At 39.6% G+C, this 22,675-nt stretch overlaps 3 protein-coding genes across 8 annotated transcripts in view; 2 read left to right on the top strand and 1 right to left on the bottom strand.

Annotated features, from left to right (window-relative positions):
• The window catches only part of LOC111247065 (uncharacterized), a 5,668-nt gene extending 3,969 nt beyond the window's left edge, over positions 1-1,699 (top strand). The window contains exon 5 of one of the 2 annotated variants that reach the window (XM_086982575.1): positions 1,559-1,699. In XM_086982575.1, coding sequence (XP_086838701.1) covers positions 1,559-1,584 — 26 coding nt within the window. In that variant the 3' untranslated portion in view covers positions 1,585-1,699. The remainder of the gene's footprint in view (positions 1-1,558) is intronic. The other variant, XM_022797609.2, reaches the window with a different exon arrangement.
• A 587-nt stretch (positions 1,700-2,286) lies between these two features.
• LOC111247941 (uncharacterized) lies at positions 2,287-7,058 on the top strand. 5 transcript variants are annotated; one of them, XM_086982569.1, is made up of 3 exons: positions 2,287-2,446; positions 3,198-3,379; positions 5,241-7,058. In XM_086982569.1, exons 1-3 carry the CDS (start codon positions 2,418-2,420, stop codon positions 6,950-6,952), a joined length of 1,923 nt encoding a protein of 640 aa, XP_086838695.1. In that variant the 5' UTR covers positions 2,287-2,417; the 3' UTR covers positions 6,953-7,058. The 5 variants fall into 5 exon arrangements, with proteins under 5 accessions (XP_086838695.1, XP_022655274.1, XP_086838696.1 ...); XM_086982570.1 differs by lacking the exon at positions 2,287-2,446 and adding an exon at positions 4,804-5,076 and having other exon boundaries at positions 3,236-4,530; XM_086982571.1 differs by lacking the exon at positions 2,287-2,446 and adding an exon at positions 4,804-5,076 and having other exon boundaries at positions 3,260-3,379.
• Positions 7,059-7,066: 8 nt separating this feature from the next.
• Positions 7,067-21,658, bottom strand: LOC111246432 (uncharacterized). The gene is made up of 7 exons (XM_022796007.2): positions 21,427-21,658; positions 20,786-20,924; positions 19,433-19,610; positions 18,347-18,439; positions 10,462-10,614; positions 9,742-9,813; positions 7,067-8,794 (listed from the first exon to the last, which is right to left on the bottom strand). The coding sequence occupies exons 1-7, from the start codon at positions 21,656-21,658 to the stop codon at positions 7,466-7,468; spliced, it is 2,196 nt and encodes a 731-aa protein (XP_022651742.1). The 3' UTR covers positions 7,067-7,465.
• Between the last annotated feature and the right edge of the window lie 1,017 nt (positions 21,659-22,675).

The following is a 22,675-nucleotide window of genomic DNA, read 5'->3' as shown; positions in this document are numbered from 1 at the left end:
TATATATATAGGATACGTATTCTTTCTATGCCTATCAATACTCAAAGCTATAAGTAGCATAGGAATGAGTTCATTACTCGCGTACATCGTTTATCAGTTGGATCTTCAGTAAAAATGTCTCGACCATGAACGCGTTTGCTGGTCTGCACATAATTTAAGTTAAAGGTAAAACTTCATTTATATAAACAAATAAAATGCTAATAAACGCTTTAATTATACAGTAGAAAAATGATAGGGTTCCATCTGCCCAGCCTACAGTGAACAGCTGTGAAGGAACTGACAGCCTCTTAATTTACGACAAAAGATGAAAAAGGCTCAAATCGAATCATACGAAGACTTTGTGGAAGATTGGGCAATAATTGTTATGATAATATGTATATCTTAATCTAGTAGTCGTTTACATAGAGCCTTTCTTTGAAACTAACAACATATGGACTACAATGATAGTACGAACGTATTTATTCAAAGGGTACGTACAACAACACAGTCTGAGAAAACCGTCATTCAATGAAAACGAATATTCTTTCAAGGAAATGGAAAAGGAAGGAATAACTAAACGTGAATCCAAAATCATATCGTGTGCTGTGCATCACAGTCTAAACAGAGATGTGACTACCTTTTTGTGAAAATAATGATACATTTATTGCAATCGTATGAAATTCGAAGCTCTTGCAAATACAAATAAAGCGACTCTAGTCTGTAAAGGATTGCCGATAGGGGGTCGATACATTTATATCTCTCCTATCTAAAGATTCGTTTGTCCACGCCATTTTTAAACCAAAATTAAATTTTTTCTTTCCAATTTCTAATAACAGTACCAAGCTAGATATGCATCATTTTCATCGATGACCTTCTGCCATTTTTTTTTGGTAGCACTATGATCCCACATCACTGTAAAAGGTCTATATTTTCGGGGTGAAAATTTGTGGTAAGTGACTTTTGCGTCTCTGTACTAGAACTATATTAACGCCGTCAAAAGAGTTAAAAAAAGACGGTACTCGATTTATGCTATACCGAAAATGCATCAAAATTTCCCATCTAAGTTCTCTCTATTCCTATGTGGTTTATTGTTGTTATTTTTTTTTTAATGGTTTGATGTGGTTTTGCTAGCTGTTGACAGCGGAAGTCCGAAACAGTCGTGTACCAGCAACCCAGAGCGCACGAGCCCGTTCCACTCCCACCAATCTCTTTACCTTCTCAGGCGTCAGTCTGGGCTTTGTTACATGGCACATTTTGTTTACTTATATATTACATGCTGTCAAATGTAATTATATTTTTCATCCATCAGCTGCTCCAGAAATTGTTCGCTTTAACTGGGTCGTTACAGAATCTCGCGGCTGGAAGAACAATCAGTTTCTTTTGCGTTGGGTCGTATGGCAACCAAATGGCGTTCTTTTTTCCAAGCTAACTTTCTTCAAATAACTTTTTGCTGATTGATGCTTAGTTCCTCGGCGATATCATGACTATTCAGGTGTCGGTCTCGCTCAACTCGCTCAATAATTCATTCGATCAGATCTTTCCTTGACTGATCGACCGTCTTTCACATCGAAATTTTCAGAACGAGTGCAACAGATCCATCTTTGAGCTGTCTCCTGCGATAGCGCACCTTGACCGCACCTCGTGAAAACTTTTTTGTACGTCTGAACAGAATTCGTACGTTTATTGTAATAAAATTGAAAAAATATGGCAAAATTTTGCAAAAAATGTACTTACCTTTAAGGCGATCTATCTTAAGTCTGATTAAAAAATATTTACGAATTTTAGGTAACCGATTTGTTACTACGAAGCCTTAGCTTTCAAACGTCATTAAAGCCGATTCGAAGCGACTGACGTGAAGTATAAAAAGTGATCCATACCTTCTCGCCAAATCAATGCTAAAAACTACAACGCTCATGATACTAGTTTTAATTAGAACTTGACTAATGTTATCTACGAAGCGTCAGGATTTAACGAAAATCGCTTCGTTTATGTAGCGCCCATATTGAAGAGTCGCATTTTATCGGCAAATACGTTACAGCTAAATTTACTCGTTGAACTTTTTTTTGCAACTGGGTCCAAATATATAGACAAGTTCGATATTCTATAAAATAGCTTTACCTCTAATATATTAGAGGTAGATATGCATGTACCAATCATATCAATCTGCTAATGATGCCGGCGTATTAAAATCATTGGATTAGTGAATGTCCTTTAATCAGGCGACGCCTCTTTGCTCAATTGAGCTAGGGATAGATAACGTTAGTGCAACAAGAACGGTTACTATGGATCGAGATCCCCCCTTTCTCTAAGCTGTAGACATTACCATCGAACAGATGACCAGATTCGTGAATTTCATGAGCAGACCTATTTTTTTCTAAAACGTTTACGTATGGCTGTGATCATTAATACGACGTATGTGTGGCGAAGAGTGAATAGAAATGGAGATAGTTAAGGACTTGATTTACATGTAAGTTATACGAAACGACATTTGTCCACTTTACGGATAGAATACACTTCGACGATACGAACTGAGGATATCCAGGTTCTGTGTTGGCTACCAACTATAAAGTCTGTTAGATACAAAGCTAATGCTTTCTCCGAGCTAGCAAAAAAATCATTTGGCAGAGGTAAGACGTAGGCCACCTTAGAAACAAGCCTAGTGGTTTCGTGAAAATAAACAAGGAAGTCCTGACTTTGGTACAACGGCAATCCGTATGAACGTGTCAAATGGGCAAAATGGTTACTTGAGATGAGCCTGCACAAATACGTTGTATGAAATCTGTAATTTTTTTTTGGAAGCATTGATTGGGAAGTATCAACATGAGAAGCGTCGGGTGGGATCGTTTTCGAATGTTTCGTTGACATCTACGACATTCACTATACGACCAGTTGCAATTTTTCAAATGTTGCCTGTATTAAGTTCACTATTCTTTCGTAAATCATGCGGAGTATCAATGAATTAGACAGCGATATATTTCGTGACGAAAACGCGGTGCACTTAACTCGGTATTAAGCACGAACGTTTCAACTAGCAATCAGAGGTTCGTCTAGGTTGACTAAACATGGGACCAGTAACTGGAAGGCCTCTTGGAATATGATGAATATAACGTCATGACTAAAGTGTGCCATTTTCTTTCACGATGCCTTATTCTGAATTCACTTCATAAGAGCGATATAGAGTGAAGTTACAAGAAAGACTCATTGTTCTGACGTTCCAGTGGCTCGATCTCAGTAGCTGCACTCTTGATCGCAATAGTATTCCTGCTCATCTCGCTGAAACTAGGCGTATACTGTCGCGCGTACTGGATTCGTACGCCTTCCTCGACATCATTCCACAATCCTATTTACGAAGAATTCCAGAGCTCTCCGCGGCGGATGAGTGAAGAGCTAACCGTTGACAGTAGGCCCAAATCATTGCCAGCGCCTATAAAACCTGTCGACAATTTTCACCGCGTGACAAAAGCACTCTACAAGAGCCAATTTGAGATTTTAATTACAGACAATTAGAAACGATAGCAATAATGTTCAATCGATAGTGCTTCCATTAGCTGCCGAACCATACAAAGTACAAATATACAGAAGGAAATTTCCTATAACAAGCTCTATCAGAAGCCTAAATGGGCCGATGAACCAATATGAAACACCAAAAACTGCATTTTGTCGGCTAATTTAAAACCATAACCAAGCCATAGGCTGACCTAGCAGAACACTGAATTTTCAACGGAGATCATGCTTCTTCTAAGCTCTAATGTAAAGAAAATAGTCATTGTGAGGATCGGGGTCTGCAGTCACAAGACTAACATTTATTACGGGGGGTGTCATTCGAAAATACGCTTCGTTCCTTAAATAATGTTTTCACGCTATATATTATTATTTGGAACCATTATTTGGGATGATGAGTTTATTCAGCGCCTGTGAGACATAGACCTATGTTCGACCTCACTATATGTGCTGTCTATATCAATCAATGCACGTGTGTTTTCAGTGTAACTCAATGATGTCATGAAAACATTTTCATTATTAATGCCTTAGTACATTCTTTCCTTTTCTATATCTCGTCGTAAAATGAAGCTTACAGTCGTTTATATCTCAAGTGTTGTATAAAGGGTCACTAAAGTATAGCAGTACACTATCTTAGTTTATAAGTGTACCGCTTTGTTTGTCAAAACAGGTTTGCAAATATATTCATGATTATATTTTATCTATGGCTAAATGTAATAGCGGTAACAAGTTTATGAAAATCAGCAAATGATAACAGGTCATAACGCGGCTTTAAGTGCTTCAAAGTTTTACCCCTCATGTTTATGCCATTTACATTGCTTCGTCATAGTCCTTTGAGTCACATCGAAAGGCTATACATATAAACGAGTGAAGCTGCTCCTGCTATGTGCATTTCTTATTCTATAATTTAGAATAGAAGGTTTTTTTTTAGGGTGCAGTTTTTTTTTAGGCGCAAAATTCAAATATTTACCAAATAATTCGCAAAACTATTAAAATCAATAGATAACCTTAAACCGAAAGGCGGAAGTAACTGCTTGACAATTTAACAAGGTAATTATTAATCCCTAAATAACGAAATTTATCTATCTGAAATCAATGGTTGTAAAGCTAAAGAATTTTTATATCGAAGCGTACTAGATTTTAGGTCGAAATTAATGATTTCATTCAACATCATGTTGGCGGATTACAAATTTGTTTGTAGTGAATGTTTAGAAGTCATGTGTATCGCGCTAGAAGAAAAGCACCGTCCTTTAGTTGAATGATGTGTTTAGAAAGGGCTAAATTGATGCTTTATAATAAACATAAATTGCGACCCATTTTTAGAAAGGCATGCGTGACCAAGACGCTTGTTGGGTCATTAGGCGATGCGTCGAGGAGTTGTAAGGCTACGATATGCATGGCCCACTCACTCATGACGTCAATAGGAAAATGGTCCTACAGACGTATTTTGTCGGGAAATAATCCACGTTTTCGGTCTCTGGACACGCTCAAAACCTCTCGTCTATCAGTATAAAAGGCGAGCACAACCTTACTGGTTTCAGTTCATCGGTCGGTAGCGACGACAGTGGTGAGCAATTATATTTCTGATCACTTCCGGTAAGTGTTCTCATCAATACAGTGGCCTTAACATTCGCCATAGTGTTGGTAAAGAAAATATTGGCTAAATGAGCATATATGCTAAACGGTTACATACCGGGCTCTTTATTTTAGAAGCGTCTAAGCAGTTGATAAAGGTTTTATATCTTTCTTTTTCATTGCAGCTATGCAATTCCGTCAATACTTCATCGTCGTGTGCCTGATCGCGGCGCCTTGCTGCGCCCATCTTGACGCCCGTGTACGTCAAGAATCTTTATGGACCGGATTTAGCCCAACACTTGGCCCAGACATTAGGAAAGGTGGCACCTACACTCGCGATATTGACTGGAATCGCTGCGAGAAGCTACAAAACAATAACAGTCCGACCAGGGTACAAAACTGTGGCTACGTGAGCCATCATTCAGTGATGGCAACTCCATGGAAACGAATGGAATTCGCAAATGACAGAAGGGAAGTCTGTTTCGAAACTCGCATGAAGCACCTAAACCGAGATAACGACCAAAAAGAAAATCAGGATCGTATCGATACCCGAGCCCGTGAAGAGAGCTTTTGGTCTGACTCCCGCATGGAGCGTTCTGAACGAGATGATGCACCTGCTGATGCGAGGCAAATCCGAGACAATGACCGGAGAGAAAATCAGGAACGCCTTGATTATCGAGCCTATAAAAAGAGTTTTCGATCTGACCCCCTCGTGGAACGTCTTGGACGAGAAGACAGTCATTCTGATATGAAGCGGGTCCAAGAGAATAATCGTAGAGAAAATCAAGAGCATTTCGGTACTCGAGCCCGTGAACAAAGCCTTCGAATTGACTCTCGCATGGAGCATCTTGAGCGAGACAATACTCGTGCAGATGCAAAGCGAGTCCGAGACATCGACCATAGAGAAAATGAAGAGCGTTTCGATAGCCGTAAGGAACGTTTTCGCTCCGACTTCCGCATGAAACGTGTTATACTAGAAAATGATCGTAGAGGAAGACAAGAGCGTTTCGATACCCGAGCTGATAAAAAGAACTTTCGCTTTAACTCTCGCATAGAGCGTCTTGAACGAGAAGATATTCGTGCAGATGCAAGGTGGGCCCGAGAAAATGATCGTAGGGAAAACCATGAACGTTTCGGTATTCGAGTTCGTGAAGAGAGTATTCATTCCGACCCTTCCATGGAGCGTTCCATACTAGAAAATTACCGTAGAGAAAACAAGGCAAGTTTCGATACTCGAACTTTTGAAAAAGATCTTCGCTTTGGATCTCGCATTGAACGTCTTGAACGAGAAGATACCCTTGCTGATGCAAAGTGGGTACGAAAGAATGACCATAAAGATGATCGAGAGCGTCTCGATACCCGAACCCGTGAAGAGAGTTTTCGCTTCGACTCCCGTATTACGCCAGAAAATAATCGTAGGGAGGATAAACAACGTCTGGATACTCAAGCCCGTGAAGAAAATCTTCGTTTTGACGCCCGCATGGAACGCCTTCAACGAGAAGATACCCGTGCAGATACAAGCCGGGTCCGAAACGATGACCACAGAAAAAATCAAGGAGGCCTCGATACCCGAGACCGTAAAAAGGGTCTGGAAATACGATCCGTAAAGACTCAAGATCAAGCCAGCTCTATCAAAAATCTTGCAGGATATCAGGATGACGCTAAAGTGAGATCTGCCTTTGACATCGTGCTTGCAACTTATGGTGATGACATTTCAAAGACCTACACAGAGATGGAGTTTGATACAGAGGACAACGTGCAAGAAACCTTGGCTAAAGGTACGACCATTGGACAGTCGTTGTTGGACACCGTTTTGAATGCAGCTCTGATGGCTGCGGTATATCATTTTAAACCTATACAATTTCATTCAAAAGATATTTTTGGAAAAGTCTACTAAATAAGCCTAAATGCTGCATAGTAAGGCATTGCTTACTTGTATTTTTGGCTTCTCGTGTCTCATTGTTATCTTATCAATAAATGTGCCCCACCCGTGATCATAATTAGCAGTCTGTTTTCTTTACTCAATAAACAATGTTTATTTGCTGCCAGTAACAAATACGACATATGTACAGTATTGTATCTACAATATTTACATGTCACGTTCGGTTTACACATAAATAACTAGAATTAAGTGAGAAGCAAAGTCTAACATTCCGTAAACTAAATTAGAATGCCGGGAGCGAATGTAACCAAAACTGAAACCAGTTCTATTACAAAGTAAGAAGGGCAGACAGCGGGAACGAAAGGCTAAGGTTGTGATCTGACTTCAAGTGACAAAGATCTACAATTCTACAGTATCAAATTCCTGTTATCCAAAAAGTATAACTTTGAGAGCATAAACAGTACAAATGTAGCACTAATGAAATGGCTTAACAGATATTTGTAAGGAAGATTTATCCTAATACCATTATCATAAGCCCTTGCCATACATTTGATGGGGGCCGCGAATTGATCCCCGCAAGATAGTCTTTTTTTTGTCAGAATCCGTGTTTCCATGGAAGCTTATGTTTGCTTGGGCTTGTCGTGGATCAGGCAGGGCAAAAACCTCGCTTTGCCCTCTAGTAGAAACAGATGGTAGAAGGTCGTATAGTGTGAGTTCTTGGAAGCCTTGCGTTACCGGAAACCAATCGGTTTGAAAACCTCCGTTGTTGTCTGGGTGCATGATAACTCTTTTCCTTCGAAGGCCGTGGTTGGCAAAACACTCAGCTGGAGGTACAAGCATCGCGCGCTGAACCGGTACCGATGGATGGTCCGCGATAGAGCCCGACGTTGAAAAATGAGGCGTAACTTTTTTGTTTGTATCCTCGAGATGTAACCGCTGATTGACTTTTTTGACATTAATATGAGGTCTTTGCAGAAAGTGAGTGATTCTGTGCGATGAAGTTGGATATGAACGACGAGCAGGAGGCGGTCGGAAAACCTTGCCAAAAAAATTATCCTCTGAATGAAACAAAAAAAGTTCGGGAGGTATTGCCTGGGGCATAACAGGCTGAGAGTGATGGAACGCCCCGAAATTGCTGTGGCTGCCGACTGAAAGCGACTTCGGTAATTGTTGCTGAAGCGAATACGCCTGCCCGAACTGAACAAAGTCGGAACCAACCAGCTGCAATTGCGTATCTGGGGTCCGTGGCCTAGAAATCGCCTGCAGGGAAGGAGCCACGGAAAGAGACGGTGGCTGTAATTTTTGTGGCGGAACTTGTGATAGATGGGTAGGTACCGTGGGGAGATGAGGCGGTGCTTGTATGGTAATAGGGAGCGAAGGTTTTTTCCAGGACCCACCTACAGGAATCGATGCGAATTTGATGCCAAAAACTGGCAGCCTTAGCGGGTTCTTGTGAGCATCTAGTGGTGGCAGTGGGAATGGCGGAATGGGCGGACCAACATACGTTTGATGAAGCTCAGGGCGATACAGGCCAAGATGTTCTCCATGATGAAACCTATTTAGAAGATGGATAATGGGTTCATGTAAGAGGTGATTTGCATTGATTCCAATCATAAAATCCAGATGAGCGAATTGCGGGTCGGGAACAAGATAATCATAAACAATGGCATGATGGATCTCCTTTCGAAGAGTGCTTACGTCTTCTGGGGTAGCTAATCGGTCATTTTTTCCCCAGAACAGAGCAATGGGAGCCGTGATCTTATGGAGGGGATACCGAGGAGCATAGGAGGTTCCATATCGCCATATATTCTCCTTTTCCCCATAGTCAAAACGACAGAAATCCTTGCGATTGCGGTTCTGAAGTGCGCATACAAGCGGACAGATAAAAATATAGTGAAACACAAATAGAATGACAATAATATAGGTCATTGAATATGCTTTTATCCGCCCAACAGTTTAAAACTAGGGGGTGGAAGAGGGGGAATTATTAATCCCAAATTATCATAAGCAAGTTTACCAGTGTGATTACGAAGAATTGTTTAGACAAACAGTTTTATTTAATGTACATTTGAAATATTACGCACAAATAAACTATATATTAGTAGTGTCAATTGAGCTCTTACTTGATACGCGTAGCTGAAAAACCTTATTAAATATAAGGGACATTGTAGTTTAGAATAGTATAATCCATAAGGATGTTTTTCTCTCAATAATTTGTATCGAGTAATATATGTTTGTCAATGTCAAAGATCAACAAGCGAAGCTTTTACTAAGAAAGAAGAAAAACGATGCTGTGAATGATCCGAATTCACATGGTTCTAAAGAGTCTTGTTCAAATGCTGCTACCATAGTTAACCTTCATGTTGCTCACTGTCTTTTATAGCGGATATAATGGTAATCACACGAAATCGAGAAGCTAAACAGCTGATACGCGCATTCGCAAAAAGGGAGACAAATGAGTTATCGAATGATTCATTCCGGCAGTATACTGAACGATCGTTTAGGGGAAACCAGTCAAAGCAATGTAGTGGAGTCAACGTTTTTTTATTTTTCTAAAAAATTCTACGCCAACGGGTAAAATTCGACAAGGTGAAGAGCTCTACTGGATTAATGTAGAGTAGAATGTACATAAAGATGGCTATACAGAGCATTCGTGAAAATTAATACTGAGAGGACTTCTTCAGTAAAACGGAAAATCTTCTAAGTGGAATCTAACGAAAACAAATATACCCATTACAAGTTTACCTTTGGAGGAAGCTAACGCTACTTAGTTTTAAGGACGATAAGAGGCGATATTCACTTACCTGAGCCATATGAACGAGATTTTTCGTTGAAGTTCCTGAAGGCATATGAGCCATATAGACGGGAATCCGGGTCTGAAAACCGCCAACATACATTTACATACATGCGAGTTAAATCAAGAATACAAATAGTGATGATCATGATGATTGTTACTATTATCGCACGACAAACTATAAAAAGAACAAATATCTACAACATCTTCAATAAAGCATAGCAAATACAGTCAATAATATCGGGCACTTCTAATGAAAGTACGAATACTAATTTGGGATCTAGATTTAAAAGTTACTTATCGGTTCTATTGCTGTAATGTAAATAAATAAAATCAATTCCCAATTATTATAGATTTAGTCTGAATTTCCGTTTTTAGATAGTCGCGACAGATCCATGGATAAGGTTTCTGTTATCGTCCCTAGTTTTAGAACGTCTTTAACATTAAAGCAAAGTAAACGAACTCGATCGCACACTGGCCTCTCTTAGCTCGTAAAAAGAGACTTATCAAACAGTGCTATTGTTCATATGAATTAACACACAGACCCATAATAAACAAAGCCAAAATTGATCTGATGGCCTAAAAAAGTCGAACTATTCTATTAAATACAATAGCGACGATGAACTGTTCTTAGCCCATCTGCTATAGCTCATCTGAGACTGACACAATGTTCAAATGGCAACTCCGCGAATATAAAACGTGTAATGCATTGAGTCATAGCTTTACGTACCCTATTGAGCTGATGGGGGCTTATGCCGACGCCCATGGTAACGGGCATGTAGCATAAAGCTCGAATATGTGAGTTGCAAAGATGATGGTACAGGGTCCGCGATGTTCGGGACGATGGAAATATTCCGCCACCATTAAAGAGATCGACAGTTGTCTAAAATATACATAATTTTTTCAGAACAATTATTTAATGGCGACCGCGTGTATCCCATAACCCATGCAACGAAGAATAAACATCCAATCTCGAAGAGTTCCGTCTTATTCCCTAGTTGGTGAAGGTGAAAATAGTTAATGTTAGCCCTCCAGACCAATGAAGCCTTTGGTTAACAGCGAACACGATGGTAGGACCAATGACATAAAAAAAATGACTCTTGCCTGCATTCTTATTGCTGACTTATAATGTAAAGCTTGGTACGGTTTTACACAAAAACACAAAAAATTTAGTTATTATTATTATTATTATTTATAAGGCAGGAGTGCTTTGGTGTTTACCTCAGCTACGCCCCACAGCAATTATTACTGTGAATTATCAGAATTTTGCAGGCATTCCACATTCGTTCTTTAAGAAAGAATAGTTCCACGGATGTCAGAGGATGGCTTTCATCGTAGTATCGATGGACTTTGTTTGCTAATCACGCTTAGGGCGTCACGTCTACAGCTAATTAGGTGTGCACATGCTTTCAGGGATTCTTTGGGGACATTTATCATTAACAATTGCAAGAAAATTAGAACACATCGTCATACCAGTTATAACGTATGTGATTGATGGGCCTTCAACCTGTAAATTCGTTGCTAGCAAAATACCTGTTCACTTGGCTAGGTAAAGTAATCTAATCCGTTAGCTTCAGAGGTGGCAGTATCTCGAAATTCTCGGCATGCGTTGGCCGGACTTTACAGACTTATTCAGTGACGTGTGTCTGTTAGCCCCGATAATATCAAACGTATTCTAACAGTAGGATAAAAGTCTATAATATGCTAGTTCAATCTATCGTTAACTTCATACCCTGTGTTAAGCCTTTAAATAGCTTGCAGCTTTGTCTGACGTTCGATAATACATACTCGTAACAAATACGCTATTCTTTTATTGGAAAAGCTTTACCGGTGTTACCCGTTCAGCCCGCCCAACGATCATCAACACTGTTATTAGTGCCTGCCTGCCTGCCTGCCTATGAGCTCCTATTAAGTATGGCGCTACTTAAGCCTCACAGGCAGAAAAAGGCTGTTGCTATCATCTTCTAGCTGCCGTTGGCACAACGATCCGATTCCTTCATTTTTGTGCCACCAGACCTAAAAATATTAAAAAAAAAAAGCGAACTCCCGACAGCCCAGTCGGGCAAACTGCCAAGCGTTCGCTTCTAATTGGAGCGAGATCAGAATGCTCCAAGACACGCATGGCCGACGTGCTGACGTCTATGACAGCTCAAAGCTCAAAACGCAACGCTCTTGTTTTGAAGTGACCGGCTGGGGGCGCGCTGAAGAACGGTGCGGTGCGCGAGTCAACAGGCCAAAGTGAACAAATTTATCCTGATCCATTCATCGAAACAAATCAGGCGAGAAGGTTTGGCAAATACTACCGGTGGTCCAAACGCTGGCGTCCCTTAGAGTCGTTTTGATTTGTTCACGATCATTACATGTTACGCAGGGCTGCCGTAAACTTTAATGAGTGTGCGTGTGTATTCGGGCATGCAGTGGAATATTTAGACAAGTGGAAAAAAAAAAAATAAGGACCACTATTGAAATTGTTAACTTTCTGAATTAGTCGTTTTGTCAAAGTCAGTGTTTTTGGTTGGTTCGAGGTCATCATGGACCAAGCATCGTTGCAAACAATATCTGTGATGACGCTCACGCACGTCACCCAATAACGATCCCATCGCTCCATATGAATATTGCTATACTCTGCGCTACATGTGCAATCACGCTGGCGTACACACAACGTGACCCCGACAGCAGACGCCACTTGCATCTTCACACTCTGTTTCCACGACCCGCACAACGTCCGACGTTACTGCTTATCAACAGAAACGTCCTGGCTGCTTAAGTCTAACGAGCGGCAACGGCGGTACGCCCGCCAACTTGGCGACCGTTAGTATCTCTGCCACCGTCTTCCTTGCTTGATACCACCGATTAGGAGCCTAGAAGTTCAATACTACAGATCAAAAGAAACTACAATGCTTTGAATAGCAACACTAAGCGCCGATATAATGACCGATTTCGCGGAATATTGGCTGCGTTAATTTTGATATTCATTTATACAGACTAAGGAGAACGAGAACTTTTGTTGGCATGTAACGTGCCATTTGGTAAAATACAACGTATCTGTGCCATAGAGCGATATAGTTAACCATACACGGCGAGCAAGCTCCACTGTGATGAGTCGTATAAAGTATTATGCGAGCGCGGTTACTTGCTATATCTTTATGTTTCACAACCGGTACTTAAACTTTTACGCATTAACCCAGGCGGGTGACACTCGCTACAATATAAAGCGTATCTATGTCTGCATTTAAACTTACACAATCGCCCGTTTTTGAGCTAAACATACAAAAACGTTACCCGCTGCACTACCACGGTACACTTATTATATCTATTCGACTGTTTATTTGTCCCAGTAAAATTTAGCTCAACTACTGCCTAACACCAAAAATCCTTACGCTCAACACTGAACAAAATACAGAGCTATATAACTTAATTTTTAAATGAAGCTATTGTTTTATACAGTTATACTTGACAACATTAGTGCTTTCCTGATTGATCGAACATAAAGATTCTATCGTGCCCACATAGACATAAAATGTACATATAAAAATGTATTATTTTTTTTTTAGAAATATTGTAGAGTATGCGATGATAAGATCTCAGTAAAAAATTTTAGGTCTCAGTAAAAACGAAGGCAGGTGCTATTGTGTATTGGAGTTCTACTTAAAGCATCGTAATTGAGACCAGGACCGCTAATCAGGACTAAAAGCCCAATGTTTGAGCTCATAATTTGTTTGATCAACATGGTTCGATGTTCGTTATATAATATGTACACCTATTCCAATACTCTAGTTTAACTATTAACATATACGATTGGGTAATAGGCCCTGTTGGCCTTAGGGCAGAATGATTGATATGATTTAAAAAAATATCTCCAACTAGTAAGATCGAAGATAATCTAACGTTTCAATATAAATAAGGATCAAAAAACCATTATGAAATCTTCTAGCTGCCGTGCAGCATCACTACTAGTCCCTTCAATTAAGTGAACCGTCTATTTTATCGAGCAAAATTTTCTTCTTCGGTCATAGCCATAATTGTTTTTTCCGGTTTCCCACGATTATCCTAAATGACAACTGAAGTTAAATAGAGATTAAATCGATCTTAGCCACCTCTGTAAGTCAGGTAACTTTGTTGGGAAAAGGGCACGTATTAAAAAAAAAAAACTCAGATGCTTACCGTGAATGACAGCGTAGGTATTCGAAGGAATGGAAAATATCAATTAGAGCAGCAGCTGTAACTTTTTCGGGATGGTGATTCGAGGAGCAACATTCACTCCGAATAAAAACAACCTCAGCGAAAGCACTAAGAGGGTTTCATACTAATTTTTGCCCAAAAAAGTTAGATGGCCCGCAAACAGCATTTGTCGATTTTCATTGAATCTACGTCTTTTTTCCACCGTAGATTCTGGATTCTGTTCTATTTCTTATGACAGCAAAAACGTATTGACGACATGCGAGCGGTCGTCTTTTAGTCATATGTGTGCTCTATTCCGGCGCAATAGAAAAAAAAACTGTATGTGTGCCTATGGAACAAGCCCAAAAGCTTCCTTTGTTTATGACTATCACAGCCCGTTTGCCTGTATGGTGACATGAATTCTCCGAAGCACGGATCGCGCAACCAGTACCAAATGAAAACCACACCCAAGGATACGAAACGCGACAGATTCCTTCTACAATCCCATTACGGAACAGAAAAACTAACACACAAATGGGTATAAACCGAGAACGTTTTAAGGGGTGCTTATGACGCGCATTATAAAAGAAAGAATTTGATAAAGAAAGGTATCTTTAAGAGGTTTATCTGCTAGAAAAGTGGTTTCTACTTTTTTCTACCGTAATGTACTCGGTTGTACCGACAGCTTTACAATAAAATATATATATATATATATATATATATATATATATATATATATATATATATATAGGGCCTCGTCTTCCAGAAGAAAACCTGAAGTTCCTTGCAATAAAAGGAGCGAATTCAGTTTTTGACACTGTCTGGTGTAACAATGTTATCCATTTTACAGGCAAAGAAGTACACAGTACGAAAACATACAAGCTTCATAGCAAAGCACGTTTTCATTTTTTCGGATTTAGAATTGTTACACTAACAAGCACAATTTTCTTTCTGTTCAGCAGAAACAATACGACACATTTTCGTCTGCACATTAGTTACCTAACTCTACCGATACAGAACATTTCCCCCGTAGCACGACATTAAGAAAGCTTGCAGCGAGCCACTCCCACCTTTCCTAGCTTTCTCAATGAGGGGGGGTGTATTTTAATTGAGACTTAACTAGTTCCTGCGCAAGTTGATTGGCGCTCAGTTTCTTAATATTAATGAAAGCGACAGGCCGAATCGTCGAAAATCAATTTGTCATACTTTTGAAAACCATATCCAAGATTATGCTGCGTAAAAACGGTGACAATAGTCGAACAGTACGTTCGTACTACGATCAGCTTGACTAAGCGGAGCGACTTCAGCGCCATTAGTTAGTACACGGCTGAGTAATGCTTTACATTATCGAGATACTTTCGAAGGTTATGCAGCCTCGCTGTCGTTCGCGTCGATTGTTATTAACGTTCATCGCAGCGAATTGTCGAAATTGACATTCTTTGCGGCTGTCGCAGTTGTCGTAAGGGAGGCCTCGCTTCCCATCCAGGCCACCGGAATCATCGGACCGCCGAAACATCGAAATCCAACCAGGCACCGAAATCATCTCTGACGATTGACGTGTTTGTTTGGGAAACCCCCTCGCCACCATGACTGCTGCATTGACGCAACGTTTTCAGCGATACGCAGACGTTAACATAACCATGCTATCACTTCACGAGCGTTACGTAGATCATTAAAATCGGCTGACAATTACGGTCTATAATTCTAGACTGTGTCCAACAATTTCCCTAATATCGCTATTTCTATTCCATAGGTTGTTGTGCGACACTTTGACTATTCGCCTGAGTTTCTTCTTCACAAGCAATTTTTTAGAAGACCTTATTTCTCTTCTCGTTTTGCAATCGCAAAGCTTTCGACCATGATAACACACAATCTGAGCCGGGGGCAGCCGATGGGGCTTTGCTCGCATTTCGTAGCATAGGCAATAGCGGTGTTTGTAGATCCATGTTGCGACCCGATGTGTGCTCGCTTGCAGAACAAAATCTGACCAACAGATTGACAGGTCGACGGCAGCTCAGTCCACAATATCTGGACAATAAGAAACACTAACGATGACTACAGCCTATTAGAAAGGCGCCGAGGCCGGCAGTGAGTTCTTGACGGTCAACCGTCCACCCCTGATGCAACCGCGTTGCCATCAAAAATGACATGACAGCTCGACAAGTGACACAAAAAATGGCAGGAATCATCGCGTGAACAGCTGGAAAAAGAACATCTGCTAGGAAACGAACAAGGCAAGCATTCGTCAGCCCATGTCTCGTGCCACGAAGTGACCAGCCGCTTTCCCCAGAATCTTTTCTCTTAGGCTATGTTTGCGGAATGACTTAGAGGAGCTAGCGTTCGCTGGTCGCTACCGTTCGATAAATGGCCAATGAAATTGTTCATACGATTCCTTGTCTTGTTGTTTTTTTTACGAAATCTTAGAATAGAAACTTCCTCTTTAATGCTAAGACCTTCTGTCGTCGCTGTTGCAACAAGCATGCTGTCATTACGGAAGTTTTTATTACAAAGTTCAGAGCCGATACATGAGATTGATAGATTGTTATAGATATTTGTCTTCATTGCGTTGAATCATTTGGTAAAAAGGGTAAACAAAAGTTTGATCCAGGCGCATCATACTCGTACGATTTGCTTTGACGCATAACGATCCGCTTTATATCGGCGACAACGTCAACATACTAGCTCACTATGGGATTTATATGTTCCGTTTGTTTTTGGATCTCATATATCGATATAGTTATCAAAAAGATATGTTACAAGATGCTAAACGTCTTTTATAATGATACTATTATTGTTATCGATAATTAGTCCTGAATCATAGGAGAACGACCGAATGAAGACAATAGCTCAGTATTGGTTGCTACGATTATAGCACCAAACATATCGCATTGCCAGTTATAATCCTGCGAGTCTGCTAGCCCAGCTAGCTCAGTAAAGGGCTAAAACTGATACAGTTTTATACACATAAAATTCTCGTCTACATGCACACTTATAGTACCCAAACCCAAAACAGAATTATTATATAGCAGCGATACTTATATAGAATAACGCTTTACGTTAGAGAGCGTCTCAGACTATTTCGCAATAGGATTGTCAAGGTAGCGGAAACACAGACGGTATATGTACCATCAACGTATATGTGTAATATAAAGGCTACTATTGTTGGCTACCAGCTCCGTAGGTTTTATAATACGGATATTGTATAAGGGTCGTGTCATTGAGAGTAAAATGAGCTAGTCAAGCCGACGATATAGAGTAGGTACTAACGCTGGTGGCAGAAGAAACACAACGAATGCACAAAGAAAACAATAAACTAGGAAAGGCCAGCTACAAGTGAAGCATGATGCCGAAAGAGTTGCAGGCCAGCATAGAAGCTCGAAGACAACATTTTCCACTCCTGACACAAAAAGAGCCAAACAAGGTCGTTTGGCTCAGGACAATACGAACGATTCATTGCTTTACTGACATTCTTGGGTCATAGCGCTGATTTATTCCCTCTCCATGAAGTCCTGCATACTTCAACTAGAACTAAAGTTTGCCTAGGCTATACACAGGTACGCTTTTCGTTTGTATCTGCATGGTTTAAGGCGCGCTGAGGACGGCTAGGCAAAGCTACTAGAGATTATCTTTTAGGTCGCCTATGGGAATGTTGAAAAATTAACAGAAATATGTATAAGAATCAAATGAATACGGACACGAAAACGATTATATGAATCTTGGTAATGTTGTTATCATATGTCGATATTAATGCGCTGCTTAAAATATGAGGCTGTGTTAGCAGTGCAACGATCTTTAGATTGTAATGTTTTTTTCTACTTGACATTAAGGCGTAAGAATTACAAGCTACACAGTGATATTAACACACTTTCTAAAAATATTATTTATAAGTACAAAAAAAAAAAGAGTCACAATGGAAATACTGAAATGCTCACACCTTTACCCATCATCGACTCTCATAAATAGGAATTGCTCAGAACTTTCTGATCGATTTGAGGAAAAATATGTGAGAAGTCAAATATGGGCTAGTACTTCCAATGCATAATGCTTTCGGGTCAACATAGTCTGAGTTGGGTTTCTGGGACGTTAAAATCTGATTTTATGTCAATATCCTTAATTATTAGTCAGTCTAACTGGTTGCAATCTTACGCATCATTTTCAATTTCCAATAGATTTTATAAGATGGTGATAACATAGATATAAGAAGAGAAAATATGACAGTCAGTACAGGATACAGGACGAGGATTTCTCCGGATATTTTTTAACTTGATTTCATATGAGAGCTCTTCAGCTTAGACATCACAAGCGATGACCACTTTAGCTAAATACCGATTTTGCCGTTTTGTCTACGAATAGGTGTTATATTCTTGTGTGAAGAAAGTCTACAAAGATGAGAAAGTAGTAGGAAATAAATCTTCAGATGTTTCGCGTCATATCTGGAGTAAGCTGTATCGTACCTTGATGATGCCTTTGAATGGAATGAACATGGTGATGGGTGAGTTGAGATGTGTTATATTCGCAACAGGTGCTAAAGCTACAAAAAGCTTCACCTACGACAAACAGAACCGTACAGATTTATGTCAGTCTTATGACAGAATTCTTCATCAATTTCTGCACGAACTAACCAAAAAAAAAAAACCATGTATATAGATTACGATCCTAAAGAGATAAACATCATCTACACCTGAATATATATATATATATATGTTAGAGGTCGTATGTAAATGGAGTATGGAACTTTTCTAATAAACTATGACTACTGCAAATTAAAAAATGATATGCATATAATGATAATACGACTCTGGTGAAGGCTAGTAATAACGTTGTAATGAGGTTTCTTCTTTCATTAAAAGAGAGACGCAAAAAACGCGTTCTAATAAACGTTGAATTATAGACTGGCTCAACTACTTCTATTAAATAAACGTAAACAGGCTTACTTCCACAAATACTCATAATTTTTTTTTTTTTTTCTCTATTTTAACAGGCTAAAGAGGGCCATAAACATTCTGAGCTTTGTCTTGTGGCCAATGATTTAAGCAAATTCTAAAAGTCTAAAGAAGTTTGCGCGTCTTAAAGTGGTTTCATTGTGAAGTCAGTAAACATATAATTTTATCATAGCTATCTATATTTCATTGTAATACACCGTTATATTAGATTCGAGTTATCAGTTATTATCGGCTAGGGAACAATGTCTTCTGGCAGCTGTTGATTACGGGTCTTCGGTTATGCAGCTGGCAATACGCTTGTAGAGACTACAGACGCTTATTTTTAACATAAGACGTTAATGAAATACTGAACTGTACACCGAACTATGAACAATTATCGTGAAGGCGTACCTTCGAAGAGCGTAAGGTGAAAACCACCTTACGTTCTTCGTAACCAAAGATGTAACAAAGAAGCCAGCTTCTAGTCTAGCAACGATATCGTGCCAACACGTAAGCATAAATATATACCAGCAATAATATGAATGCCTCGTTGGCTTGATGACTCTAGCGTGCGAGTAAATCTTGAAAAAAGATCAACGAAAATAAACCCAGACAAACCTTAGCGTTGTACTCTGGCCGTAGAGAAAGGGTGACGAAAATATCTGTTGAGCCTTGTGACCAGCCAATCAATGTTACTCGGTAAAATCCGGTGGAGCGGAGCACGAAATCAATCCCAGCAGTAACGTCAAACAGTCCAATGTCGTCGAACGAGTAGTCCCAATAGGCTGTGCTCCGCCTGTGCCGTTATGGAGGTAATTATCGATTATAGTTTACATAGAACAAAGCATGCACAGTCAGGACATATATACAATGCTACCGTAATAACTGCACGTGAAATAAAAAAATATCTATTAAAAGCAAAACGTGGATTCAAGGATTTCAATTGGGCCACACGTTTGCGTCTTTTGCCGTATTCTGGGTATACGATAACCGAGCTGCTTGTTACTTCAGCCTATTTACTTGAAGTGTGTATACCCACTGATCTCTTCTATTCATTTATCATTATAATTGTCAAGAGCTCAAGCTACGATTTAGCAAAATCTGTGGACGTGTCGATTGCTATGAGACCACTACTGGGCCTGAAGGAAACGTTATTTATAGAGAGTAAATACTCGCAAATGTTTTAGTATATGTTTATATCTATTAGCCAAACTAGGACATTCGCTAATTTACCAAAATAATCAGTTCTTTCATAGAGTTCTATGAGAACAGAAATGCTTATGGCTACCCACAAATGGAGTTCTGCGCTGGCTGACAATCTATTTTCATATTTGTACGGGGTGAATATGGTCCTGTACGAGGACGATTTTGTCGACACTTTGACGTTTAAAAAGATACTCGCAAAAGCTTGCCGAAAACCGAAACACATAGAACTCTTATATAAACCCAAGGGTCAAAATTAGCCAAAACAGATTCTTTATTCCTCCCGGCCTAGCCAATATCGACAGCCGGTGAAAAACGGGTTCCATCACCTTCTTACAAAACGCAAATGCTACGAACTCAATGAGGATTGTGTCTGCTATATGGTTCCAATAGCTACTTAATTAGACATATATTATATATACTTTTCAGTACATATTGTATATTTCAGATGTGAAACAAATGACGGAAAGGTACATGATGAATCATGTTATGTTAGATATGAAAACGCCAGAAAACTCACATATAAGCATATAACTTACAGATCATCAAGACGTACCCATGATCAGAGGCGAAGTTTTTATTTAACTAGTGTAATATTAAATAAATGGGTCGTGTTTTTTAGTAGTCGACCTTAAGCCTGCGGCATTTTTGATCGCTAGAGTGTCTGTACACTGTTTTCTTAGTAGGATGGCCTGTTTTCTTTTATTATATCTTAGTAATTTACAAGCAGTGGGCAGACTTGCTATTTAAATAAGACCTGTGGCATACTTCTGATGTTTGAGGTGTCTTGAGTAGGGCGTCCCGCGTGTGTTGAGGAGCCAGACGTCGTAGCCAGCATCAGATAAAAGAAAGCCAGGGGAGTTCCACGGATAATTAAGAACCCAGTCATCCGCTGATGATATAATACCTGAGAGAGAAAGTTCGAAAAGTTTGGTCTTACGCTGTATTATAGCCATATGCTATTCTGGTACAGTGAAGCTTAGCAAAGTATTTTACGAAGACAGAATAGTCGGAGTTCTCCAAGGATGTGTAACAATAGTTAGTCTGTTAGCGTAGACAATGGAGTGGGAGACTTTCTTCGTCATTTATTATGTATTCGAAAATCGAGGCTTTACGTTACAGCCGCAGTCTGATATCCCGCATTACCAAACGAAATTTCATTACGATGCAGACACACAGTTCGCAAGATCAATTGCAATATATATATAGGTGTGTATATATATTAGTTGGTATCTGGTTCAATCCATATGGTCATCAATTTGATTCAAGTGTATTATTTCGCCGTGAATCAAAAGATTTAAATGGCAATATATACTTGTGCAGAATATAACACACGGATGTGTAAATGCGAAATTCTAACGATTTTTGCATTGATTATTATATGACACAACAATTTTCGTTGTACAAACCATGAACAAGTAGAACGGGCGGTCCAGGTCTGGTCTTGAACGCTTTGGGTATTCCTCGCGATAATGGGATCCGTACGAGACTTAACAAGTAGCCATCCTTCGTTAATACAGGATACTGTTCCACTGGATATCGAAACTTCCGGATTAAGCCGACCTGGATTTGTATTGATTTGACCAAAACGAAGGAACAAAGTAACTTCACTTCGCAGCCCCCACAAAGGAGACATCTCATACAATTATCTTCTTCTAATCATCAGACGTCGCTAAGTTATACGAATGTTAAATGGCTGTATTTCTTGTCTTTGTTCGGATTTAGAAAGGCAAGCATTTTAGAGCATTCTTAGCGCTTTCATTAGGCGACGAGCAGTATTTAATTATACGGCCTTGCTCAACGCACACACATATAAACATATCTAGATAGAGATAAATTAAGCTAAGCGAAGATAGAAATGTATTAAAAAAAGAATTGCTCGCTACTATGAGCTACAATGACATGAATAAATTCCAATCTAATTACACGTTCAAATAAATAATTCTGCCTCTCTTTCTTTACGTTTTTCTAAGGTCGTGATTTTCAATACGCTCAATACGCTCAATGACTCAATACGCTCTTCCATCTAAATTATCGCTCTAGAAACTGGTAAGTTTTTTTAAGGCCCCAATGGTACTTGCGTAAAGAAATAGCCTCGAGCAGGTATTTGATTTTGACAAGAAATCAAGATCGTCACTTGACAGTATAGCTATTCCTGGTTTTCCTCTTATCGGTGAGCTTGAATCTTCTATTTTTATAGTAAGCCGTAAACACTTTCTCATGAACCGCAGTACGCTCGACAGTAGTATCAGAAATTATACTGAATAAGCACATACGAGTAAGAGTCAAGCCAAAATCTAATGTTCTGCTACATAGGTTATGACGAGATGAAAACCACCAGTTTCGTCGATGGTGGCCTTCGCTAGATTCAGCCAGCTGCCTTCTGTTTGCAAGTGTTTTGTTATTTCGGCCACGATAGGGGCGTCTATCAATCTGTGTTCGCATACGCACTCATCTAAGTAAAAGGGCACATTCAACTGTGAGGACGTCGCTTCGTGGCCTTCGTCAATGGTGGATCGTCAGGACTGGCGCTGACGAAACGCACACAAAAATCGATTATATATAGAATGGTAAACAAGACGGAATCGACTGCAAAAAGGCAGTTGCAACAAGATGACAAAGCAAATGTATAAAACAATACAGCGAACGAAGAATTCA

The sequence above is a fragment of the Varroa destructor genome, unplaced genomic scaffold (genome assembly GCF_002443255.2).
Source record: "Varroa destructor unplaced genomic scaffold, Vdes_3.0 BEIS01000003.1, whole genome shotgun sequence".
Lineage (NCBI taxonomy): Eukaryota > Metazoa > Arthropoda > Arachnida > Mesostigmata > Varroidae > Varroa > Varroa destructor.
The sequence above is the reverse complement of the archived record's forward strand: the minus strand, read 5'-3'. Positions and strand labels throughout refer to the sequence as shown.

What these genes read in the sequence shown, in the direction of transcription:
- LOC111247941 (XM_086982569.1), top strand. Translation starts at nt 2,418, where the DNA reads ATGGAGATAGTTAAGGACTTGATTTACAT. An exon ending in GTTAAGGACTTGATTTACAT is followed by an intron (nt 2,447 to 3,197) that starts GTAAGTTATACG and finishes CTGACGTTCCAG; the next exon opens with TGGCTCGATCTCAGTAGCTG. An exon ending in TGAAGAGCTAACCGTTGACA is followed by an intron (nt 3,380 to 5,240) that starts GTAGGCCCAAAT and finishes TTTTCATTGCAG; the next exon opens with CTATGCAATTCCGTCAATAC.
- LOC111246432 (XM_022796007.2), bottom strand. Translation starts at nt 21,658, where the DNA reads ATGAGATGTCTCCTTTGTGGGGGCTGCGAAGTGAAGTTACTTTGTTCC. An exon ending in CATTCAAAGGCATCATCAAG is followed by an intron (nt 10,615 to 18,346) that starts GTACGATACAGC and finishes TGTATATTTTAG; the next exon opens with ACAACTGTCGATCTCTTTAA. An exon ending in ATCTCGTTCATATGGCTCAG is followed by an intron (nt 8,795 to 9,741) that starts GTAAGTGAATAT and finishes TGCGCACTTCAG; the next exon opens with AACCGCAATCGCAAGGATTT.